The 22,617-nt window shown below is 55.7% G+C and overlaps 1 protein-coding gene across 11 annotated transcripts; it reads right to left on the reverse strand.

Annotated features, from left to right (window-relative positions):
• Positions 1-1,824: 1,824 nt before the first annotated feature.
• Dpf1 (double PHD fingers 1) lies at positions 1,825-15,393 on the reverse strand. 11 transcript variants are annotated; one of them, XM_047528612.1, is made up of 12 exons: positions 15,262-15,393; positions 9,251-9,411; positions 9,070-9,177; positions 7,427-7,554; positions 7,091-7,180; positions 6,494-6,572; positions 6,064-6,195; positions 5,108-5,158; positions 4,893-5,012; positions 3,685-3,797; positions 3,050-3,131; positions 1,825-2,921 (listed from the first exon to the last, which is right to left on the reverse strand). In XM_047528612.1, the coding sequence occupies exons 1-12, from the start codon at positions 15,291-15,293 to the stop codon at positions 2,851-2,853; spliced, it is 1,167 nt and encodes a 388-aa protein (XP_047384568.1). In that variant the 5' UTR covers positions 15,294-15,393; the 3' UTR covers positions 1,825-2,850. The 11 variants fall into 11 exon arrangements, with proteins under 11 accessions (XP_047384568.1, XP_047384567.1, XP_047384561.1 ...); XM_047528611.1 differs by having other exon boundaries at positions 3,050-3,161; XM_047528605.1 differs by lacking the exon at positions 15,262-15,393 and adding an exon at positions 10,753-11,149 and having other exon boundaries at positions 3,050-3,161; positions 7,091-7,174.
• Between the last annotated feature and the right edge of the window lie 7,224 nt (positions 15,394-22,617).

A 22,617-nucleotide genomic window follows, 5' to 3' on the forward strand; every position in this document is an offset into this window, starting at 1 on the left:
TTTTTTTTTTCGGTCCTGGGGATTGAACCCAGAGGTGCTTTACCACTGAACCACATCCCAGCCCTTTTTATTTTGAGGCAGTCTGGCTAAGTTGCTGGGTCAGTTTGCACCTCCTGCCACAGGGGTCGTTCCACCCCCTTCTGTCTGTACTGGTGGAAGGGGCCTCCCTCTGCCAGCCATCTAGTGGATGGCTTGGGGTCAACAGGCTGCCCCTCCTTCCGGCAAAGAGGAAGCAAAGCATGGCTTCTCTTCCCTCCACCTCACATCAAGTGTGGTGGAAAGACAACGCACCCCTGTGACCTTAGCCAGGGCAAGGCCTTCCTTTGGGGACCTAGCCAAGGAGGGAACTTAAACTTAGGGTCCCAGATCTGCATCTGTTGAAGCTGGGCTGGGAACTGGAGCAAACTGATTTCCAGTTCTGGGAAATCCATGCAAAGACCCCAAGGTTCAGCCTCTTGTGGGAAGTCTAGATCTGCTCCCTTGCATCTCAGAGCCCTGGTCGTCTCAAACCCCATCCTTCCCTGACTCAGACCCTCCCCACAAAACTATATTTTTCCAATAGCTTTGGGATTACCCGGAAGAGGACAGCAGCCACTCCTAGTAGATATTCTAGAGCCGTCCAGACTCCTCCCTTTCTCCACCCTCCTCCAGGCCCCATCCTTAGGCCCTGCAGCCCTCCCCCATCAGCGGGGGGCCAGAGGGTGGGACCTGGAACAAACTGTCCTCACATCCTCCCCTGGAGCCAGCAGACACACCAGCAGCTCCCAGCACCCCCGCTCACAGGCGCCAGCCCCTGACCCCGCCTGAACTGCACCCTGCCTGCCCCCATCGTGCCCCATTCCTCCTCACGCATCCTGGCCCCAACTCTCATCGGCCTCCCACTCACCTAACTCGCCTCCACACCTCTGTCCCTCGCCAGGTTTTTCTTCGTTCCCCTAGATTCTGGGTCTGTCCCTCCCCCAGAAATCCACACCTTTGTCTTTTGTCCAGGGACTTTGCCTGTCCCTGGATCTTAGCTCCATCTTCCCCACGTAGGCCTCCCTCTTGCGCCTCCCCTGCTCCTGATTTATGCCTCCTGGGGCGCTGCCTGCCCCGCGCCATCACACTCCCGGTCCTCTCCCCAAGCCCTGCCTCTCCAGACCACTGTCGGCCTCCGCCTGTCTCCCCAGCGTGCCTGCTATTTTTTATTACTATTATTTCCTTTCTCTCACTAAATCTGTTCTTTCCGGGCTCTCTTCCTTGATTCTTGAGGCTTTCTCCTCATCTCTGTCCTGCTCTGTCCTTTTCTGATTCAGTAAATTTGTGACTCTCCACCTCTCTCTCCCTCACTCACCCTGCCTCACCCAAATCTGTCCTTCCCCTAATGTCCCTGTGTCTAGATGTTTCCTCCTGCCCCCCCACCACTGTCCTTCTCCCCTCCCCACCTCTTTGCCCACATCTAGGACAGAGCCCCAGTAACCGTGGGGCTGAGGTGACATCTCCTGACACGCCACTCCCCACTCTTGCCTGGGAGGGGCCGCCGGTCTTCCCACCCGTCCCTTCCCCCAGTCCTCACCCCCGCCTCCCCCCTCGCTGCCTCCCGCTGCAGCTGCAGCAGTCCGTTGCCAGGGCAACCACAGCTGGCTGGGCGGGAGCCCCCTCCACCCCATCCCCCTCTTCTCCTTTCCGGCAAGGCAGGGAGGAGCTGGGACAAAGCCAGAGGGAGGCGGGTGCCGGGGTGGAGGTGGAGGTAGAGGCCGTGCGGCTCTTCTCCCCCAAGGAGGCCCCAGCTCCCCTTCTTGGTGACGCCCCAAACCAAGCTGGAGAAGGAGGCAGTCTGGGCAGAGGGGTCAGGCCCCGTTTAATACACGGAACGAGTTATTTCACAGCAGAGGCAGGCAATGAAGGAGACTCGGTTGCAAGGGAGGGCGCTCCTGGATTGGGGAGCCCCCCAGACCCACCACCTCCCCCACCTGCAGTCTCAGTTTCCCTTTTTTAAACCCGAACAACAAACACACACAACCACAAGAAACAACTGCGCCACCTCGCTGCCCCCAAAACGGCCAGCAAGTTTGGCGGGGGCAGCCTGGCTGGGCCAGGCGGGGAAGGGGGGCCGGGAAGGAGGGGAAAAAAAAAACGAGTCCTTTGCAGGTCTGTGCTTCTCGTCCCAGCAGGCGCTGGGTGGGGCCCGCCTCGCACCAGTGCCCATGGCTGGGGCGGGCACGGGTGGGCACGGGTGGGGCTGTCGGGGAGGGGCAGGAACAGAGTTCAAAACCATGGTTCACATCATGCAGTATCCACGGTGGGCACCGGGAGGGGGTGAGGGGACACCATGCCCACCCACCCTGGGCACAGGGGACGGTGCCCACCATAGGTGGGGAGGTGGGACAGCTGCGACTCGAGGCGGGGGTGGGGCGCCAGGCAAGAGGCTGGCACAGAAGGGTGCCCCGTGGTCGCTCAGCAGTGCCCCTTCCACCAGCCAGGCCTTATAGGACTCTTCATATATATTAATTTCTTTTTTTTTTCTTTTTTCTTTTTTTAGTTTTTGTCTTTTTCTTTAGAAAAAGGCTCTGTCCATGCCCCTGGCTGGCATCCACTACCCCTCGTGCCCGCCCAGAGGCGGGGTATGGCTTTGAGGGGAGCAGAAGCCCCTGGTGCCCATTTGCCAAGGGATGGGGGGAGGGGAGGGAGAGGGGCCTGCTGGGCCCACCCACCCACAGGGCCAGCATTCACCTGCAGGGGACAGGCAGCCCAGCCCCCTGGGCTCCACCCTCGCCCCGCACACTGGGGGGCAGGGTGGGCACGACAGAGGCGCTCTGAGAGGCAGGCAGGCAAGCACCACCCTGGAGTCCGGGAGAACCAGAGCCAGGCCTAGGTGAGGGTGATGTAGGCAGAGGCCTTTTCTTTCAGGTGCCGAAGACAGAGGTGACAACTCCAGCTCCCTACGGGAGGGGCCAGAGGGAGACGTTAGGCGGGGTCCAGGGACCGTGACCGGGCCCTTCCCACCCGGAGGCTCTGCCACCAGGAGTTTCCCAGCCACCCACCCGCGGTTGTGCCTGTCTTCTCTCACCTTCTGGGGGCTCCGCCATGGGGGGGCTCAGGCAGTACATGTGGTAACCCCGATCGCAGTCATCACAAAACAGCAGCTGGTCCTGGGGGGTGAGACCCGCCCAGCTGGCACCCTGGGGGCACGGGCACCAGAAACCGGGGTGGGGGGCTGGGGCAGGGGCTAGGTCAGAGGGGCTGGGGGAGGTGGTCCCTTCCCAGACGCAGGCTCTGAGGCCAAGCAAAGACACCCCTGAGAACTGAATTCACAGTTGCGGTTTTGGGGTTTCTGAGACAGGAAGCCTCGGGTACACCAAGATGCCCCGATACCAGCTCTGGGAGCCATGGATGGGGGGTCACCTCCTGACTCCAGAATTTCTTAGCCGGGTGACCTCAGGCAGGTCACCTTTCCTCTCTGCACTCGGTTTCTTCTGGGCAAAGTGGGAGGAAGAGCACCTACCTCGCAGGGTGGCTGGGAGGTGGCAGAGGTGAAGGGTCTAAAGTGCCCGGCTCGATTAATGGACACTAACAGTGACAATGACATGTTACTGGTGTTCTCCGGGAGGGGTCTGGGGAAGGGTTTCCGGCTCCACAGGCCCAGCAAAGGGGCCGGGTGGGGCTGGTGGCTGGGGCACATCCCTGGAGGCGGTAGGCACTCACGTCGTTCTCAGAGGTGCCACACAGGCTGCAGGACTTGCACTCGATGCACTGCCAGCGGTAGGTCCGCACGGCTGCTGTCATGTTCACCGTGAACTGTAAACACGAGGGGTGTCCTGGGGGCCGAGGGGCAGGGATGTGTGATCAGGGAGCCATTGTGTCCCTGGTGGCTGCTAACCCCAGCCCTGGCTCATGAGGACGAGAAGAGCCTCGGTGGCCCACAGCCTGACCCCAGCCCCGCACACCGAACGGAGCTGCCACACACAGCAGCAGTACCTTGGCTACCACAGTCTCCTCCCAGCCGCCATGGCAACCACACTCTGCTCCCCAGAATACCATGGCAACCGCATTCCATTACCCACAGTGCTGTGGCAACCACTTTCTACCACCCACCACACCGTGGCAACCACAGTCCGTTAACCACAGTGCTGAGAAGCCACATTCCATTACCCACAGCAGTGGCCAGCCCCGCTGTGACCGCAGCACCATGGCAACCACGCTCTCCCAGCCACGAGGCCACGGCAACTGCCTCCCACAGCACCGTCCCACACCTTGTTCCACAGCCAAATCCCATTGCAACATGATGCCCCAGCAAGGAAACTGTTACCGACAATACTTGCCCTCCACTGCCGGTGCAGACACCTGAGCCACAACCTACAAGCACTGCCATGGTGCCCAGTACCCACCGCCACTACCTGCAGGGCCGGAGAGCCCCAGCCACTGCCCCAGCACCATAACAATGACATTCCATTATACCGAATTGCCACAGCAACCATATTTCTCTGCCCATGATACCATGACAGCCACAATTCATTACCCACTGTGCTGAAGCAACCTGTCTGTCACACACAAGTCCACCACGGGAAACCACATTCTGTTAACCACAGTTCAATGCAAGCACACCCTGTTACCCACAGGACCCCTGCAGAAGCAATTCATTACTCCCATGTCTCAGTCCCTACCCACAGTGCCTTTGAGCCTTCTCACTACACACTAGGTAAGCACGTGCCACTATGTGCAAAGCCACGCCAACCACGTCCCATCATTCCACAGTCACCAGCATCGGCGTCAACTCCACTGCTCTGCTTAGCTGCAGCCCAGGGATGGGCTGGGTCCCCAGGATCCTCACCCCTCTGCCCCCATCCTCCACGTCTAGACTCCTGGATGTCCTCTCCACCCGGACCCAGAAAACCTCTACTGAGGAGTGTCACCTGATCGCCCACAGTCTGCACAGGAGATGAGGTCCTCAGGACACCCAGTCTTCTTGGAGCCACCCAGGCAGAAGTCACAGTAGCCGTTGGGGATGACGGTGCCGTCAGGTGCCTTCTTGGCTGAAAGAGAGCAGGACAGGGGTTCGACATGGGGCAGGCGGGGGCACCCAGTCAAAGGTTGCTGCAGAAGTAGGAGTGGAGGGAGGCGTCCCTACCTGTGTGTTTCCTTTGTGCCTCGGGGACCCAGGCCAATTCTTTGTAAAACTCTGGGGTAGGGGGGACAGAGAGAGGGGCTCTCACCATAGGCAAGGCACCACCTGCCCCCAGCCTCAGCCCCAGGGGTGGCCCTCAGTCTGGGCATAGGGGAAGAGGGGAGAGAGGAGCGACCCTGATCTATGGACAGCAGGGAAAAAAGGCCGGGGAGGGGGACAAATAATCCTCACCAGGACCCCAACTCTTTGGGGCAACTGACGTGTCCACTTATTTATTTTGGGGGTGCTGGGGTGGAACCCAGGGCCCTGCATGTTAGGCACCACTGAGCTACTGGCCCAGCCCACGTGTCCTCCTCCCTGGATAATAACTTGGTAAATAAACAGTCTTAGGAAGAGCCCCTGCCTCCCCTCCGTCCCGGGCGGCACCCCTGAACAAGCCCTGCCCAGCTACAAATTCGGTAGCTACCTCTAGCCAAGACCTGGTGCGGAAACTGACATTCAGAGGTGCCTGGGCGAGCGGCGGCCTGGCAAGAGGACGCTGCCCGGCCTCGCCCTCCGCGACGGGCGGGAGGCGCGCCCCTCCCCCGCCGCTCGCCCCGTGGGACCGCACGGGCGCGTGCCAAGGGCCCCAGGGCCACCCACCCTGCCCCTCGGCCGAGCGGCAGAGAAAGGAGGAAGGGAGGCCCCGGGAGGGAGGGGAGCCATCTATCACCCCCTCCCCAAGCTCTAATTGAAACAATAAATCAGACCCAGAAATATTACGCCCGGCCGGGAGCGAGGGAGAGATGGTTGGTTGCCATGGCAACCCCGGAGCCAGCATCCCCCATGGTCGGTGGGGGAGGGAACGGCGGAGCTGGAGATTTTCCAGAAATGTCTGCGGTGCCCCCACCCCCTCCCGGGCCGCCACCCCTGCCCACGCCAGGGCCCCTGGCCACCCGCGACCTGGCCCGCGGGCTCACGTTTGTGGTTGTTTTTCCGGTGGAAGGGCAGGGCGTGGCGCTCGGCGTGCTCCTCCCCCTCCTCCTCCGCCAGGTGGGTGTGGGTGTAGTGGTAGCTCAGCCCCGGCCGGTTCTTATACCGCTTCCCACAGACTGGAGGGCGAGGGGCCGCGTCAGCCTCAGCCTCGCAGCCCTGGCCTCCACCCTGGCCTCCAGAGTGCCCCGCCCCCTCGGCCGGAGACCCACGTCCCCACCCCGCGGGACAGGAGGGAGGGGCCGCCGGGGGAGAGGTCTCTGGGCCCCTCTCTCTCTCCTCTCCCTCTCCCCCTCTCCCTCTCTCTCTCCCCCTCTCTCTCTCTCTCTCTCTCTCTCTCTCTCTGTTTCTCTCTCTCTCTCTCTCTCTCTCTCTTTCTCTGTTTCTCTCTCTGTCCCCCTCTTCAGAAGGACTCACTATCACAGACATACGGCTTGTCTCGATCCTCCAGGGAAGCGGTGTCCTGGCGTTTCCGTAGACCCCCGATGCCATATGCCTGGGGGAAGGGTCAGGAGTGAGGGACCCCGAAAGCGAGGAACCCTAGAGAATGTTCATCATTTGTGCTTGAGCATCAACTTGCAAAAAAAAAACAAAATTCCTTTTTATGGGGCTGGGGTGTAGCTCAGTGGTGAAGGGCTTGCCTAGCATGCACCAAGCCCTGGGTTCCATCCCCAGCACCACAAAAATAACAACAACAACAATAATAATATCCCCCCCAAGCAACTATGCAAACTTGCTAGTAATGAAGACTTGAACCTCTGAGGTTGTTTCCTCACCTGTAGTACACTTTGAAGACAATTTTAATCCACTACATAATCTCTGTTTTGCAAATAGTTCAATCTACATGAGCCTCAGTTTCCTCAAGAGTAAAATGAGTGTAAAATCTCCTACCCTTCAGGCTGCTCTAGTGATTAAATGAGGTCAGACTCGTGGCAGGGGCTGACCACTACGCATACTCAAGAAATGGGATCTGTCACTGGAGCGAGGGGGCAAGAAGCAGCTGTGGGGTGATACCTTTCCTTTGGCCCTGTTCTTCCTCCTGGGAATGTCGTCCTCCAGGTCTTCCACCTCGAGATCATGTGGGAACTCCAGCAACTGCTGTTTCTGGGCACCAGGAGAAGGGAGGTGAGGGTCAAGGAAGTAGGAGGCCCTGATCTGCTGCAGATTGGGGGTGAGAGGGCAAGTCAGGGGTCTTCCCAAAAGTCGAGGAGGTCTGGGAGGATGGAGATTTAAGGAACCCAAAGCCCCTAGGGAGCCAGGGGAGGTTTCAGAGCAGGAACATGACATGCCAGGGAGGTGACAGGGGTGAGAGGAGACTTGGCAGCTGGTGTCGCCAGAGGGTAGTCCTACCTGACAGTCCATAATGGTCTCCTCCTCCTTCAACTCGACCTTCTTCTCCCCTGTCTCAGCACACAGCAGAGCCTCGAGGACTGGCCCTTCTGGAAGGCCACCCTCCTTCTTCAGGGGTGCCTCACAGTCTGGGAACAGGGTGCCAGGAAGAGGGCGTGTCAAGTGAAAAGACTGTACTCAAATTGCCCAGGTTGGGGGACCATGTTTTTTCCCACACAGGGCCAGCAAGCAACACAAATATTCAGCATATACCTGGGGGACGGATGCCCAGACCCTGGGGGGACACAGCCACACCTTCACATCTACCTACTACACTTAGGTCAGAATCCTGGATACACCAGAAACCCTCAGGCACAACACAGACCATAGGAAGTTAAGTGCCCAGGTGCTCACAAATACCTACATCCACCTGGGGACCCCAGCCAGGCCCTCAGGTACATAAACTACAACAGGAGACACATGGACATACACAGGAGAGATGCAGAAAGACAATCTGCAACGGTTCAACCCACAGGGAAGAGCCACAATCAGGCTCTCAAATACACCCAGACACTGAGACACAGCCAGACCTGTAGATATATCTGGACACATAAGGGACATATATCCAGACCCTTGGATAGGTGCAGAGACAACCAGAATGAGATAATTGGACCCACAGACATACCTAGATCTCCATGGGTTTCCCACAGCCAGGCCCTACAATACTTAGACACATACAAACATACCCAGGGAGACTCACTCAGATGGACAAACATACATAGAGAAATAGATAGTCCCGGCAAGGTAGTCAGACATAGGAAGAGACACAGCCAGATGAGCACTGCAAATACTTCTAAGGACGTCCAGACACTTGGACATACCAGGACAGAGGAAGAGAAAACACCAGAACCTTTGATTTCCCAGACCCATGCAAGAAGTGCTAAGTCCAAACACTGTGTGGACTGGCACGCTCGTGCAGGAACACACCTAATACGCCAGACACAAAGCACTAATGGGAAGAGACTCTCCCAGACTTGGGGAAGTACTGGACCCCCACAGGAAGAGATAGACTGATGTACCAGACACTTTGGAAAAGCTGATACTCTCATGGACCAGACACACCCAAAAAGAAATACACCTTCTGATACACCTGGAAACACCTAGAAATAGACATCCACTCAGCTATGGATGCAAAGTTATGACCAGACACTGACATTATCTAAACACTCCTCTCTTTCTTTTTCTTTTTCTTTCTCTCTCTCTCTCTCTCTCTCTCTCTCTCTCTCTCTCTCTCTCTCTCCTGCACACCTGCATGTATGGAAATAAATAGCTGGATGCCCTGAAGCACCTACAGAAGGAAATACAGCCAAACGCCAGACTCAGATGCCTCCCAGTTCACAGGCAAAGAGATGCAGTTAGAGACTTGATACACTTAAACACACCTAGCAGACACCTCAATGTCCTGCATACCAGGCAGGTGTAAGAAGAGACACTGCTGGAAGTTCAGTGACTCAAAGAGAGCTGCAGAATCCAAGACACAGGGAGCAGACACCTCCTGCCATTCAGACACTCAGGCAGATAAAAGGTGATGCTCACACACACTCATCAGGGGGTTGGGGGCATTGATGGGGTCACAGCAGGGACAAGGACGCAGCTCCACCCACCGATCTTGTACTCGCAGGGCCGGAGTCTGGGGTCCTCTAGGATGTTGAGTCTCCGTTTCTTCCTCCAACAGCGGGCGGGATAGGTGTAGATCTGTCCTGGGGCCAAACCTGGAGCAACAGGGGGTGGTAAGAATGCAGCCCGGAAACTGAGCCCCGCCCACCCCTCCCTCCCAGCAGGTACCAGGCCCGCGGTGGGTCTTCTCCATCCAGATGTAGCAGTTGTTTTGGGCCACACCGGTCTGCGAGTCGAGGAAGGGCAGGCGCAGGCTGCGCTCGGCGCACAGGCGCGCGTTGTAGCTGCGGCAGTGCTCGATGGCCTCGCGGTAGAAGTCCTCGCCTAGGCTACGGGCGCGAGGAGCGGGCGGGCAGCTGTCAGCAAGGGCAGGAGCAGGAAAGCCCAGTACCGCTCCCCCGGCCTTGAGCTCCCGCTGGTCTGGACCCCGGCAACCTCAAGTCTCCCCTCCTGCCCCTCCAGGACCCAGGGTGGGGGAGGGGACCCCCAACCTGGGACTCCAGCGGGCCTCCAGCTAAGGAGTAGATATACACGATACAGAAAAACAAAAACACACGGGGACCCATCCATACATGAACACATCGAAACTCACAACACAAACAAACCGCACATAGTCACACGGGATTCACACACAAAGAGAGACATATCCCAATACTCACAAAGGAGAAACAGACAAATCTCACACACGTGCACACACAAATATCTCCTGAAAAACACAAATAATCCAAGTTACATAGTGTAGAAACAGACCACACAAATATTTATGCACAAAAGACACATCACATATCCAAACACACAACATAAACAAATCACCCACAAAGACCCACAATCACGTAACACACACTCATCCAAAGAACATACATAGTTACACGAACATCAAAAGACAGGGACTGGAGAAATAAATTACCCACATATGCACGGACACACATACCCAAAAACACAACACAAATCACACATACAATATCCAGACACATAATACAAAGAAATCACAGAGATTCACACAGGTACACACACATTCACAAAGATACACAACATAGAAACCAGTATCTAAAATTCATATCCAAACACATACAGATACACACTGTATACAAAACACAGTAGTAGTCAGATCCATCCATATTCATATAAAATTTACAAATACACACATACCTACATATCCAAAGGCACATCTACAAGACAAACCCAAGACAAATCCAGCGTATATGTGCACACACTCAAAGACTCAAATATTCGAAGACACGTAGTGCAGGATAAAAGAAACCATATACATACCCGCACACAAATCCAAAAAAAAAAGAACACAAGTCATACACACACTCCACATCCCAAGACAAAGGTAGTGTGGACTCCACTCGAGTTTACCAAGGCCCTGGCATCCCCAGCCCATTTCAACCTCTCCCAAAACCAGGGGTTGCCGGGCAGGGAAGATGACCCCCTTTCCCAGAAGGGACCTAGAGTCCCTCCACGCCCTCCACCCCTCCAGGCAGCGCATCGGACACCATTCCTGCCACAGACCCATAGTCACACACACTCGCACCCCCGCACAGCCCGGCACACGGTGACAGCCCCCTTGACACCCCATCGGCCCCACCCCCAGCCGCCACACAGACACACACAAGTCGGCGCAGACCCGCGCGCGCCCTCCCGCGCCTCCCGCCGGCCCGCACCACCTCAGGGGGCTGGGGATGACCGTGGCCATCTTGCTCCCCGGGTCCTGCCCCCAGCAGGTCCCCGGCGGGTCGGTCCTCCCAGCGGTCGGGCGGGCGCTGAGGCCGCCCATCCATTCATTCCCGAGGGGCGGGAGCATGCGGGCCTCGGCCAATCAGGGCGGCGGGGCGGGCTCGCCCGAGCCATGCTGGGAGTGGTAGTCTGGACCCCGGCCCCGCGGAGCCTGGGAAGCGCGGAGCGAGCCTCACCCACACGCGCTGGCTCTCACACCAGCCGCGTCCCACGTGCACACGCTCACGCATGCACACCTGGCCTCGCACACACCCGCACAGGGCAGCTTACACACACGCACGTTCGCAGCCTCCCGCACACTCCCACTCACGCACTCACACACGCACTCACATAACCACTTGCGCACGCACACTTTAATGCCAAGAGACTCAGAAACACCTTACAGGTGCCCGCACAGACGCGTGGCACCTCCCCCACAACTCAGGAAACCCTGGCCTGTCCCAGAGTGGTCGCTCGGCCCAGCCACTCCACCATCCCACCATGCTCAACTCCTTCCGCCCGCCTGACGGCAGCAGCCCTGGGTTAAGAACTGAGGCCACACTTCTGTGTTCAAATCCTAGCTCAGCTGCTTGCTGGCTTGCGACCTTGGACCACTTTTCTGGGCCTCAGTTTCCTCATCTACAAAATAAGGATCGTGCCTTATTGAACTGTCGTGAGGATTAAGTGATAAACATGAATAAAAAATGTTTTAGCATAAAAAGAGTAGAATTTATTCAAGTGAGAAGAGAAGAGAAAGAGCTCCGGCAGAAAGAAGAACCCCGATAGGGGTTGCACAAAACATGAGTAAAGTGCTTTTAAAGGTACCTGGCAGGGACGGGTGCAGCTCAGTAGTACAACTGAGTATCCCAAGGCTCTGGGTCCAACCCCAGCACGAAAAAATAAACACATAAATAAACAAGGAAATAAATGCAATGTACCTGGCAGGCAGAAAGTGCTCAATAAATTCATTTGTTCCCCAGAGAGGTGTACAAAGAGGATCTGATATAAAAATCCGAGATATAAAATGGTGATACATTATTAGAAAGAATAATGCCTGCCACATGGTAGATGTTCAATAAATATGTCGAGTAAGTAAATAAATTTGAGCACCCACCATGTGCCAGTTCTCTCCAGAATCCCCACCCCCACCCCCCACTGGGGATTTAACCCAGGGGCACTTTAACACTGAGTTACATCACCAGCCTTTTTTATTTTCTACTTTGAAACAGTCTCACTAAGTTACCAAGGGCCTGGCTAACTTGCTAAGGCTGGCCTTAAACTTGTGACCCTCCCATCTCAACCTCCAGAGTCACTGGGATTACAGTAGTGCATCACCGTGCCTCACTAGGGTAAAACTATTATTATCTTCATTTTCCAGATGAGAAATCTGAGGAACAAGGAAGGAGGGGAACTTACATGTCCTTCAGCCCTAGCAACCGTTTGAAGGTGGGACAGAGAAAAGGATTCATGCACTCAGACATCCATCCCCAAGGGGCCTTACCTCCTTTTCTCTCCCACTATCACCCATTCAGACTCTACCCTAAGGGTTCCCCAGAAAATGAGCTGACCTACTAAGTCACACAAACTCAGCCAGTCTATACACACACACACACACACACACACACACACACACAGCCCAATCATAAATTAATATGTCCACATATATGGCTTTGTACACCAGAGGATCATCCAGCCGACAAAAGAGGCAGACCCACCTTGTCAGAGCCCTCTTGTGTTCACTGTTACTTCGGCACACACACACACACACACCGCAACCTGTAGACTTCCACAAACTCCCAACCTCTCCCCATCTAAGCCAGGTAAGATCTTGAATTGTCCCCTCCTCAATCCCAGGAGGGGGTGGTGTTGGATTCACTTTCAGCCCCAATTCATAAGGGGATTGAGCAAGGGACATTGGCACCCCATGATCACTCTGGTCTTGGGTCCCTAGAGTGGCCACCCGCACCCTACTCACCATGAGATCTGCCCCAGATACACAGCTGAGCTCAGAGGCTGCCCTTCACCTTCCTCTCCCCTCCTTTCACCCCCCAGATCCCCAGCACTTCCTCCTTGGCTTTCTCCCCATGCCTTTGGTCTCAGAAGCTCCAGCCCACTCCTGCGGTGCCCCAGACCCTCACGACATCCATTCCACCAAGTGGAGCCTGAGTAGAAATACTCCATCGCCTCCCCAGAAGTCCAGGCTGCCCCTTGCACAGGGCTCTCCCTCCCTTTCCTTACCCTGTCACCTTCACAGACACTTTCCCATACACTCTCCTGTGAACTTGACCTCCCAAGTCCTCTACCCTGTGCAAACAATTCTCCTAGCCCCAGTCCCAGTGCCCTATGTGGGAGTTGGCCCATAATAGATTATCGATTAATCAATATTTATACTACTATCAATAATCACTACTGCTGGGCAAGGTGGTACACACATGTAATCCCAGCTATTTGGGGTGGGTGAGGGAGACTGAGGTAGGAGAATCACAAGTTCAAGGCCAGCCTCAGCAACTTAGTGAGACCCTATCTCTAAATAAAAAGGGAGCTCAGTGGTAAAGTGCCCCTCCTTTCAATCAATCTCCTTTAAACCTCACCACCACCAAATGAGGTAATAACTGTTAGACTCCCCAATTCACAGATGGTAACACTGAGGCTCAGAGGGAGAAAATTAATGACTCAAGAGGGAGTGTGAATTCAGGCAGTCAACTCCTGAGGGCTGCAGCTCTGGGCTCCCGCTCCCAAGGGAATTTGACTCTGGCATACTGTAGGAGCAAATGCGCTACCTTCACCCCTTGGAATGCAGACCCATTGGAAGGTGACCTAAGAAAAGAGCAGCACTGTCCCTCTCCAGGTCCCCGGGGCCCAGCATCCGGCTGACTACTGCTCCTGGCCCCCAGGGCCCTGCAGGAGCACCACACCTCCTCCAGTGGAAATGGTAGGCTCAGTCAGTATGAGGGTATGGATGCCTAGAGAGCCACCAACTGCCTGGCAACTGCCCAGTTTGGGGGCTCCCCACAGGAAAGTCAACTGTCTAGGTGTGGGACTTGGAGTGGAGGGAGAAAAAGTATCACCACCATCCACCAGTTCACACTGACCCAAGTCCAACACCTCTCTCCGCCCTCTGCTCACAGAAAAGCCACCACCTGTGTAGGCGCGTGCCTGTTAAGTCCCCGTCCCACGGGCCCCTATCCCAACTCCCACCCATCCCCACACACCCACTCCAGAAACCAGAAGTGACTGGGAGCCTTGGGTCCAGCCACCAGACACAGACCTTCTAGGAAATGGTGAGGGGCGCCCCACCCACACGTCCATCCCCAGCACTGTGTGCTCAAGGTCAAGGCAGCGAGCGCACGGGGTTGGGGGGATGGTGGGGGAGGTCGCCCCAGCCCCTTTGTGCGACGCCGCAGGCGCTCGCCCTCCGCCTCTTCCAGCAGGCCCGGGAGGAGGGGGAGGGGAGTGCCGCGCTCGCCTATGGGGGAGAGGGCGGGAGTGGCAGTGAGCCTGTCACTCGGAGCCGGCTGTCACCGCCTGGGAAAGGGGGTGGGGGAGCGCTGGAACCCGGGAGTCCGGGAGTCCGAAGAGGAAGGGAGAGAGAGGGAGAGAGGAGAGGAGAGAGGTGGAGAGAGCATGGGATGGCAGGGAGAGGGAGGGGCGGGAGGGGCTGGGCGCGGACCCAGACGTACGAGTTCCCGGCCACTGGGCCCGGAAAGAAGCTAACGTTCGGAGGAGAGACGCAGACACTGAGAAAGGGAGGGAATCCCTGGAGACCGAGGGCGCTCCCAGCACCCGCTCCCGAGGCTTGGTCCCCAGGGGATGGATAGGAGGCGCTCTCTTTAGATGTGCATGGGCGGAGAGAGGGAGGGATGCCCCGGTCCGAGCTGACCGTGGCGTCGGGGCTTCTAGGTCCTGGAGACCCGGGGAGGAAAGAGTGGAGACAGTAGTGGTTCAATGGGGGATCCCCGACGTCTCAGCTCCCACCCTGTGGCCGCACGGGTCGGGGTCCCCGGAGAATGAGGGGGGAAGAGAGAGATGCTTTGATGAGGGGGAAGAGGGTGAGGGAAACCCTGGAGACCGAGGTCCGGACTTAGGGGTTGGTGCTTCCAACCCCGTCTGGGGCAGGCCCGCACCCCCAGAGACACTGAGGAGGAGAGATGGAGGAGGAGAGGGAAGCCCCTACCCCCACTCTGGGTGGGGAAAAGGCCTCCGCCACCCCCTAGCCCGCGCCACATTCCTTCACTGACAGCGACAAAGAAGAGGCGCCCCCGCGACCCTGGAAGGGCTCCCGTCCCTAACCCCAGGGGACGACAGGGGGTGGCAGGCCCCGGAATCGTGGATGCGCGCTGGGGGCCCCCATTCAACTACCATCCGCGCGCTGAGTCCCCCTCCCCAGCCCCAGGGAGGGCGGGGGAAGGGCTCCTGGGGATGGGGTCCGGACGCGGGGCGGGGACAGCGGGGACACTCACGACTTGAGCGGGTTCTGAATGGCGGTAGCCATGGCCCGCTCGGCTGGGCCGCCTCCGGCCCGGGGCGCCGCTGCCGCCGCGCGCGGGCCCAGCCCGGCCTGCGCCGCCCGCTCTGCCGCCCAGCGCGCTACGATTTCATTCATTCTTGGGGCTGCGGCGCGAGCCGAGCGGGGCGGGCCGGGGGCGGGGCTCAGCCAATCCCCGCGCCTCCCGGCGCACGACGGGACGTGGAGTCTAGGGGCGAGCGGCGGCGCCCGAGGGCGCCCCTGCAGGGACTACACGTCCCAGGGGGCTTCGGGAGAACAGCGCGCCCATTGGCTGCTGAGGATACAGGGCGGGGCGGGGCTCCTCCCCACCGCAGCATCCTTCCCGCCCCTCCCTGGAGGTGCCGGGTTCCCAGCAGGGGCTCTTTCCTTCCGCCTGCACCGCGGGCGCGGGAGCAGGTTGTCCCTGCTTCTGGGTCTCCCCAGGTTATGAGGATGACCCGCAGGGTCTGTCGTGTACTCTTGTCTGTGCCTTCTTGTCTTTAACGTGTAAACCAACGTGGAGCAAGTACATGAATTAATCAATGGCTTTGTTTGTTTATTGAGCACCTGCTATGTGACAGGCACTCACGAGACACTGAAAATACAGCGATGATCAGAACAAAGTCTCTGCTACAGCAGGCCGTTCAAAACATTGATTGCATCAAACTGCTCCCAGCTCAGAACTTCCAACGGCTTCTGACACAATCAGATTAAAATACAGAGTCTCACCGTGCCCTCCAGGCCCCCTCCAACCTTCCCAGCACCCTCTGCCTTTCTCACCTCTTCTCCCTCCTCCCTTCTCCAACTTCCTTGGCTCACTTTGCTCCAGCCATGCCAGCCCCCACACTGTTCCCAGAATATTCCAGTCCCACTTCAGCCACAGGACCTTTGCATTTGCTGTTCCCCTGCCCAAATCCTCCTCTGATTATGCCTTCATGGCGCCATCCCTCAAGTCCAATTCAATGTCACAAGCCTAGATAAAATACCAGCCCCTGTAGCTGTGTCTTCTTAAATACTATGTTTTTCTTCTGAATATATATCATAGTCCATCACCATATTACGTGTGTATTTAGTTATTTGGTCTGTCTCCACACGTTAGGACACTGGCTCTATGAGGAAAGGGAAGGCTGTCCATCCACTACCACGTCCCCATGCCCAAAACAGGACATGGAGTCCTCATCCTAACCCAGCTACTCAGGAGGCTCAGGCAGGAGGATCACCTGAGCCCAGGAATTTGAGGCCAGCCTGGGCGACATAGAGAAATCCAGTCAGCACCTCCCCCCCCAAAAAAAAAAAAAAAAAAAAAAAACCACCATGGCAAATAGCAGGTGCTCAAATTTATTTGATGAATAAACAAATGTCCCAGTTAGTCATTATGCTCCATGTCCCTCCCTGACAGGCAGCTCCAGGTCACGCACCCAGCAGGGAGAGAGGGTAAGTGGGCCCCAGGCCGTGCCCTCCACACATGGGCTCTTGGACAACCTGAAGTGGGGACAGGTTGGGGGTTCTATGGACACCCTCCAGCAGAGGCTCTGGAGCTGTAGCTTCAAGACAGAGTCCGGAGGGATCAGCTGCCTCATTCCCTCCTTCCTAGAGCACTGGGGTTCCCAGCCCTGTGGGGACGCGCTGGCATCACAGCAGTGCGGAGACTCTGCCTTGAGCTCCCAGTCCAGTGGAGTGACAAATACATCACCCGGTGATGGTACGGGAGGCTGTTGGATCCCGGAGGCAGCTCCTGACCCAACTGAGGGTCACGCAGGCCTTCCCAGAGGAGGGGACACTGACCTGTGTGTGCATCATTTTGAGTCCTGACCCTCTGACCTATCCAGACACCAGGCAGCACTGGGTCCCTGATGCGGATCTAGTTTGGGGAATACGCACAGATCCTGGAAGTCGGTCTCAACCATTGCTCATGCCTCGGTAACCCCGGGACCCAAGGGTGTGGCCACCAGAGGGCACTGAAGTCCAGTCTTTCCAGAGGCAGCATACCCATCCTCAGACCCGAGAGCAGGTGAAAACCTGGGGCCAGCAGGGTGATCACTGGCCCTCCACCCTGAGCTTCTAACCCTGCCCAAGACCTGGGCACCAGACTGTCTGTCTGTCTGTCTGTCTGTCTGTCTGTCTCCCCATAAAGCCTTCAGTGGACCTGGAATCCCCAGGAAACTGTCCCAGACAGCCAGGGCCTTGGGGCCCAGCATTTGCTGACACACACCCTGTCCCTCTAGTCCCTCCAATATTCAGAGGCTGCAGCCCTGAGCCGCCTGAGCTGCCCTCAGGACATTCAGACACGGCTTTCAGAACTCTTCTGCCCAGAGAAGGCGCTGAGAAGGCAGAGTGGTCACACAGCAGCAGGGCCACAACAGTAATGAAAACAACAACAAATGAATACTGACCCACACGCTCCCTCCGCACCCTGCCCAGGGGCCACAGGGCTCAATGCCCCAGGGAGCAGGGAGGAAGCTCAGGCTGCTGTGGGTCAGGCCCTCATCAAGGCTCAGCATCCATGGTGACAGGAAGAAGCTAATACCTTGGGGGATGGGGGGCTGCTGACTTCCTGTGTCAGGATTCCCCCCCACTCTTGGGGAAAATGCCATTTCCTGCCCATCCCCCACCCCCAGTCCTATAGATTCAGGGTGTCCAAAGGTAGATCCCAGAATCTGCCCTTCGTAAGTCCCCTGGTCTTTCTAAGGATCCCAAAGGCCTGAGACTCTGGGTTGGTGTCCAAAGAAACAGAAGAAAGGACGCACAGTGGGAGAGAGGTTCCCTCCTCGGTGGGCCACGCTGGGGCAGGATTGCAGCAGAGGCAGGTGCAGAGGCCCTGCTTCCTGGGACCCCTCCAGGCTCCCTGAAATTGGCTGATGTTTTGGGGTCCTTTAGCGTTCTCACCTGTAAAGCGGGGTAAGAGTTCCAGCCTTCAGGTCTGAGGTGAGGACGCGGTCAAGTACTCAGGGGAGTGCCAAGGCTGGGAGCACCTGGATGTGCGGTGACCGTGCTGTCCCAGACCGGGTGTGGGCCGGGTGTGGGGCTCAGTGTCAGGTTCAGGTCATTAGCCCCGCAGGATAGGTACTGCTAATCACCATCACCCCAAACAAAAGAAAGGAAAAAGGGCCGGGCTGGAGCCCCGGGGAAGAGGCCTCCGAAGGCCAGCAGGTCTGAGGCCCTGGGTCCCACTCGGTACTAAAGGAAAAGAACATCCTCGCAAAGCCGCACAGCCTCTGGCTGAGGATCGGAAACTGCAAGCTCCGCACTTGAACTGTACACACTGCCCCCAACACACAGGTGCCACTCTTTCTACTGCCAGGCCCGAGGGGAGGATGGCAAGTTCAAGGCCAGCCTCAGCAACTCGGAGAGACCCTGCTGCAAAACCAAAAAACAGGGGGCCAGGGGCCGGCTCAGTGGCAGAGCGCTCGCCTGGCCCGTGTGAGGCACTGGGTTCGATCCTCAGCACTGCTTGAAAATAAACGAATTAAATAAAGGTCTATTGACATCTGAAGAAAACATTTTTTAAAAAATTTTTTTAATAAAAAATAAAAAGGGCCAGGGTTGTGGCTCAGTGGTACAGCACCCCTGAGTTCAACACCATACCAAAATCAATCAATCAACCAAATGTGGGCCCCACAATCACATCGCCTGAGTCTTACTCTCCTCCAGATAACTGACCCTCTCTGTGCCCCCAGTTTCCTTGTCTATCAATGGAATAATGACAAGACTCACCTCAGTCATTTATTTATCTGTTCTACAAATATTTATCAAGCAGCTGCCCCGTGACCCACACTGTTTGAACAACTGGGAGTCCTGCAGGGGGGACCACACAAAAATCCAGCCCACATCCTGCCAGAGGGACAGACAATAAATGTATTTGAAACCAGTTCTGTGCCTGTCTGAATTCCTGACCCACAGAATCAGGAGCATAACAAAGCTTGGTGGCACCACCCCGGTGGAGGTAAAAGGACCTCGTCCTTATTGTGCGCCATAAAGCCCCACACCATCTGGCCCCGCTGTTGCCGAAAGCTCCTTGTCCCGGACGCCAATCTAATAATGAGAACACGGTTTTGAGAAAAAGGAAAAAGGTTGATTGCTTTGCTAGCAAAGGAGAAGCACAGGGACTCCTGTCCCAGAGGCTGTGATTCTGCCCATCAGCAGGAACAGGGGGCTTTTAAAGAGGTGAGTCAAAGGCTCCATTCCATGGCCCTCCGTTGGAGCTGTGATTCACTTGTTAATTAGGGAGCTAGTCATTTCTGAGATCTTCTAGTACCATCCCCAAGGTCTGGATGACTTCGTTCCTATGGTGGGCGTGTGCTCAAGGTCAGAGAAATCTGCCTAAAATGGGAAAACAAATAATCCAGTTTCCTCTAATCTCAGATTCGGGAGGGGGAGAGATTAGGGAGGAGCAGGGAGAGAGGAAGAGAAAGAAACACGTCGGTTTTAACAAATAAGTTAGAGTGGCAGAGCAGCAAGCGTGAAGTGGACCTCTGTTACACCATCAAATCTGACTTTGGCTCCCATTTTCCCCTTGTTCTGTCTCAGCCACAGGGCCTCCTACCTCAGGGCCTTTGCACTGGCTGTTTCCTCTACAAAATACCCTTCCCCCAGAAATTCATGAAACTCGCCCTCTCCCCTCTTCAGTTTCTTTGCTCTCAAGTATCATCTTCCTAATGACTTCTCTCGATCACCTGCATCTGTGTTCTAAGCTTGTGGTAACAAATTGCCACAAACTAAAAGGCTTAAACTTCACCAATCATCTTATGGTACTGGAGGTCAGAGGTCTAAAATGATTTTCATGAGATCAACATCAAGGTGTCTGCACAGTCACGTTGCCTATGAAGCCTCTCTGGTCAGGACCTGTGTCCTGACCTTTTCTAACTTCTAGAAGCACCTATAGGATCTTTGGCTCCTGGCCCCTTCCTCATCTTCAAAACGCATCACCCCCTCTTGTGCCTCTGATGTCACACCTCCTCTCTCTCAAGCCAGTCACTTCCCTCCCTCTTTAAAAGACTTTCAAATCCAGGCATGGTGGCACACACCTGTAATCCCAGTGACTTGGGAGGCTGATGCAGGAGGATCATAAATTTGAGGCCAGCCTGGGCAATTTAGTGAGACTCCATCTCGAAAAAAAAAAAAAAATTTTTTTTTCCTTTTAAAGGGTGAGTGTGAGATAGGGATTTGGGATTAAAAGATGTACTGAATCTCAAAGGAATTGTCCATGATCCATTGAGATGCAAAGAGCACTCAGGAACAATTACAACTCTTGAGTGACATGCTCTTGACCTGTGCCCTTGTACCATGAAGGTGATGTGTAAGTGCAGGGAAATTGGTCTGCAACTGTGTGGCTTCACCCTGGCTCCACCTCTAGTTCAGTCCCTAGCACTGGCCCTCCAGAAATGCCAGCACCCCACACCCCAGATGGCATCTCTCCCCTGGAGATGGCCCCCATTTTCCCTTGAATATATATCTACTTTCCTAAATAAACCTCTGTCTAAGCCATTGGGGGTAAAAAGCAGGGAGGGGCTGGGGAAGTAGCTCAGTGGTAGAGGGTCCCTGGGTTCAATCCACAGGAGTGGGAAAGAAAGGGAGAGAGAGCAAGCAGACATTGAATCTGTCAAAGTTTTAATCTTCAACTTCCGGGCTTCAGAACTCAGAAATAAATGCTTGCTCTTTAAGCCACCAGGTCTCCAGCACTTTGTTATAGCAGCCCAGACTGACTGAGACAATTGGCTGCATTACTTTAGTAGTGTAAAACAATCACTTACTTTTATCTCAAACAGCAAGGAGAACCACGGCTTGTCCAAGTGGTTCTCGCTCACAGCATCTGGGAGCTGGCGCAACTTGTGGGCTGGGAACAAGAACACTTTCCTGTTCCCTGGGCTCGTCACAACATGGTCACTGGATTCCAGGAAGAAGCATCCCAAAAGGACTAAGCAGAAGCCTTTTATGACCTAGCCTTGGAATTCACTCAACACCACTTCATCAGGCCTATTTGTTAGAAGGAAGTCACTAAGGTGGACAAGACAAGGAGAACAAAATTCCACTTTGGGGAGGGGGGAGTACCAGGGATGGAACTCAGGGGCACTCGACCACTGAGCCATATCCCCAACCCTATTTTGTATTTTATTTAGAGACAGGGTCTCACTGAGTTGCTTAGCACCTCGCTTTTGCTGAGGCTGACTTTGAATTCGCCAGCCTCCTGCCTCAGTCTCCGAGTTGCTGGGATTACAGGGGTGCACCACTGCCCGCAGCATCCCCAGTGCTTTTTATTTATTTATTTATTTTTGGTACCGGGGATTGAATCCAGGAGTGCTTAACTGCTGAATCACATCCTCAGCCCTTTTCATTTTTTAGTTTTGAGACAGCGTCTCCCTAAGTTTCTCAGAGCCTGGCTTTGAACTTTCGATCCTCCTGCCTCAGCCTCCTGAGTCGCACCGGCCTTGTACTCTTTCGATGAAATGGCAACTAACCATCCGGGAGAACTCTTCAGTGTCTCGCCGCCCGGGTGTAGTTCAACACCACTTCATACAGCCACGAGGGGGCGCTCTGGCCTCCCGTCAACACAAGGAGGGTTGCAATGCGGGGGATGTGGCCACTAGGGGCGCAGTTCCTGGAGAAGTACCAGCTGGGTGCGAGGCGCTAGGAATACAAAGGATCCTCAAGGAGGTGAGGAGTGTACATTCTGTAGACGGCGAAGTGTAGATAGACCATAAAATAAACTCATGGCTCACTCAAATGTAAGATATGCCGGGCGCGGTGGCGCACGCCTGTAACCCCAGCGATTTGGGAGGCTGAAGCTGGAGGGATCTCAAGGTGGAGGACTGCCTGGCAATTTAGGAAGACCCTGACCCAAAATTAAAATTGAAAAGGGCTGGGGATGTAGCTCAATGGCAGACTGTCCCAGGGTTCAGCACGGCGAGGATAAAAAATAAAAATAAATTCTATGGAAAAAATTAATGAGATGATAGGATAGTAATGGAGGAGACTCCTTAGATCAAGTGCTCAGGGATCGCCCCGGAGATGACGAGAATGAGGGAGTCTAGTGGGGAGCAGTGGTGCAGCCTGTCATCCCAGCAGCTCCAGAGGCTGAGGCAGGAGGATCAAGAGTTCAAAGCCAGCCTCAGCAACTTAGTGAAGCCCTAAGCAACTCAGTGAGATCCTGTTTCTAAATAAAATACAAAAAGGGCTGGGGATGTGGCTCAGTGGTTAAGAGGTCCTGGGTTCAATCCCCGGTACCAAAAAAGTAAAATAAAATAAAATAAAAATGGTGACTTTTGGCAGAAAGAGGAACGGGGAATGGGGTGGATGTAACAAAAAGCGTCATCTTGCTGTGGTGTACGACAGA

The sequence above is a fragment of the Sciurus carolinensis genome, chromosome 16 (genome assembly GCF_902686445.1).
Source record: "Sciurus carolinensis chromosome 16, mSciCar1.2, whole genome shotgun sequence".
NCBI classification, from domain to species: domain Eukaryota; kingdom Metazoa; phylum Chordata; class Mammalia; order Rodentia; family Sciuridae; genus Sciurus; species Sciurus carolinensis.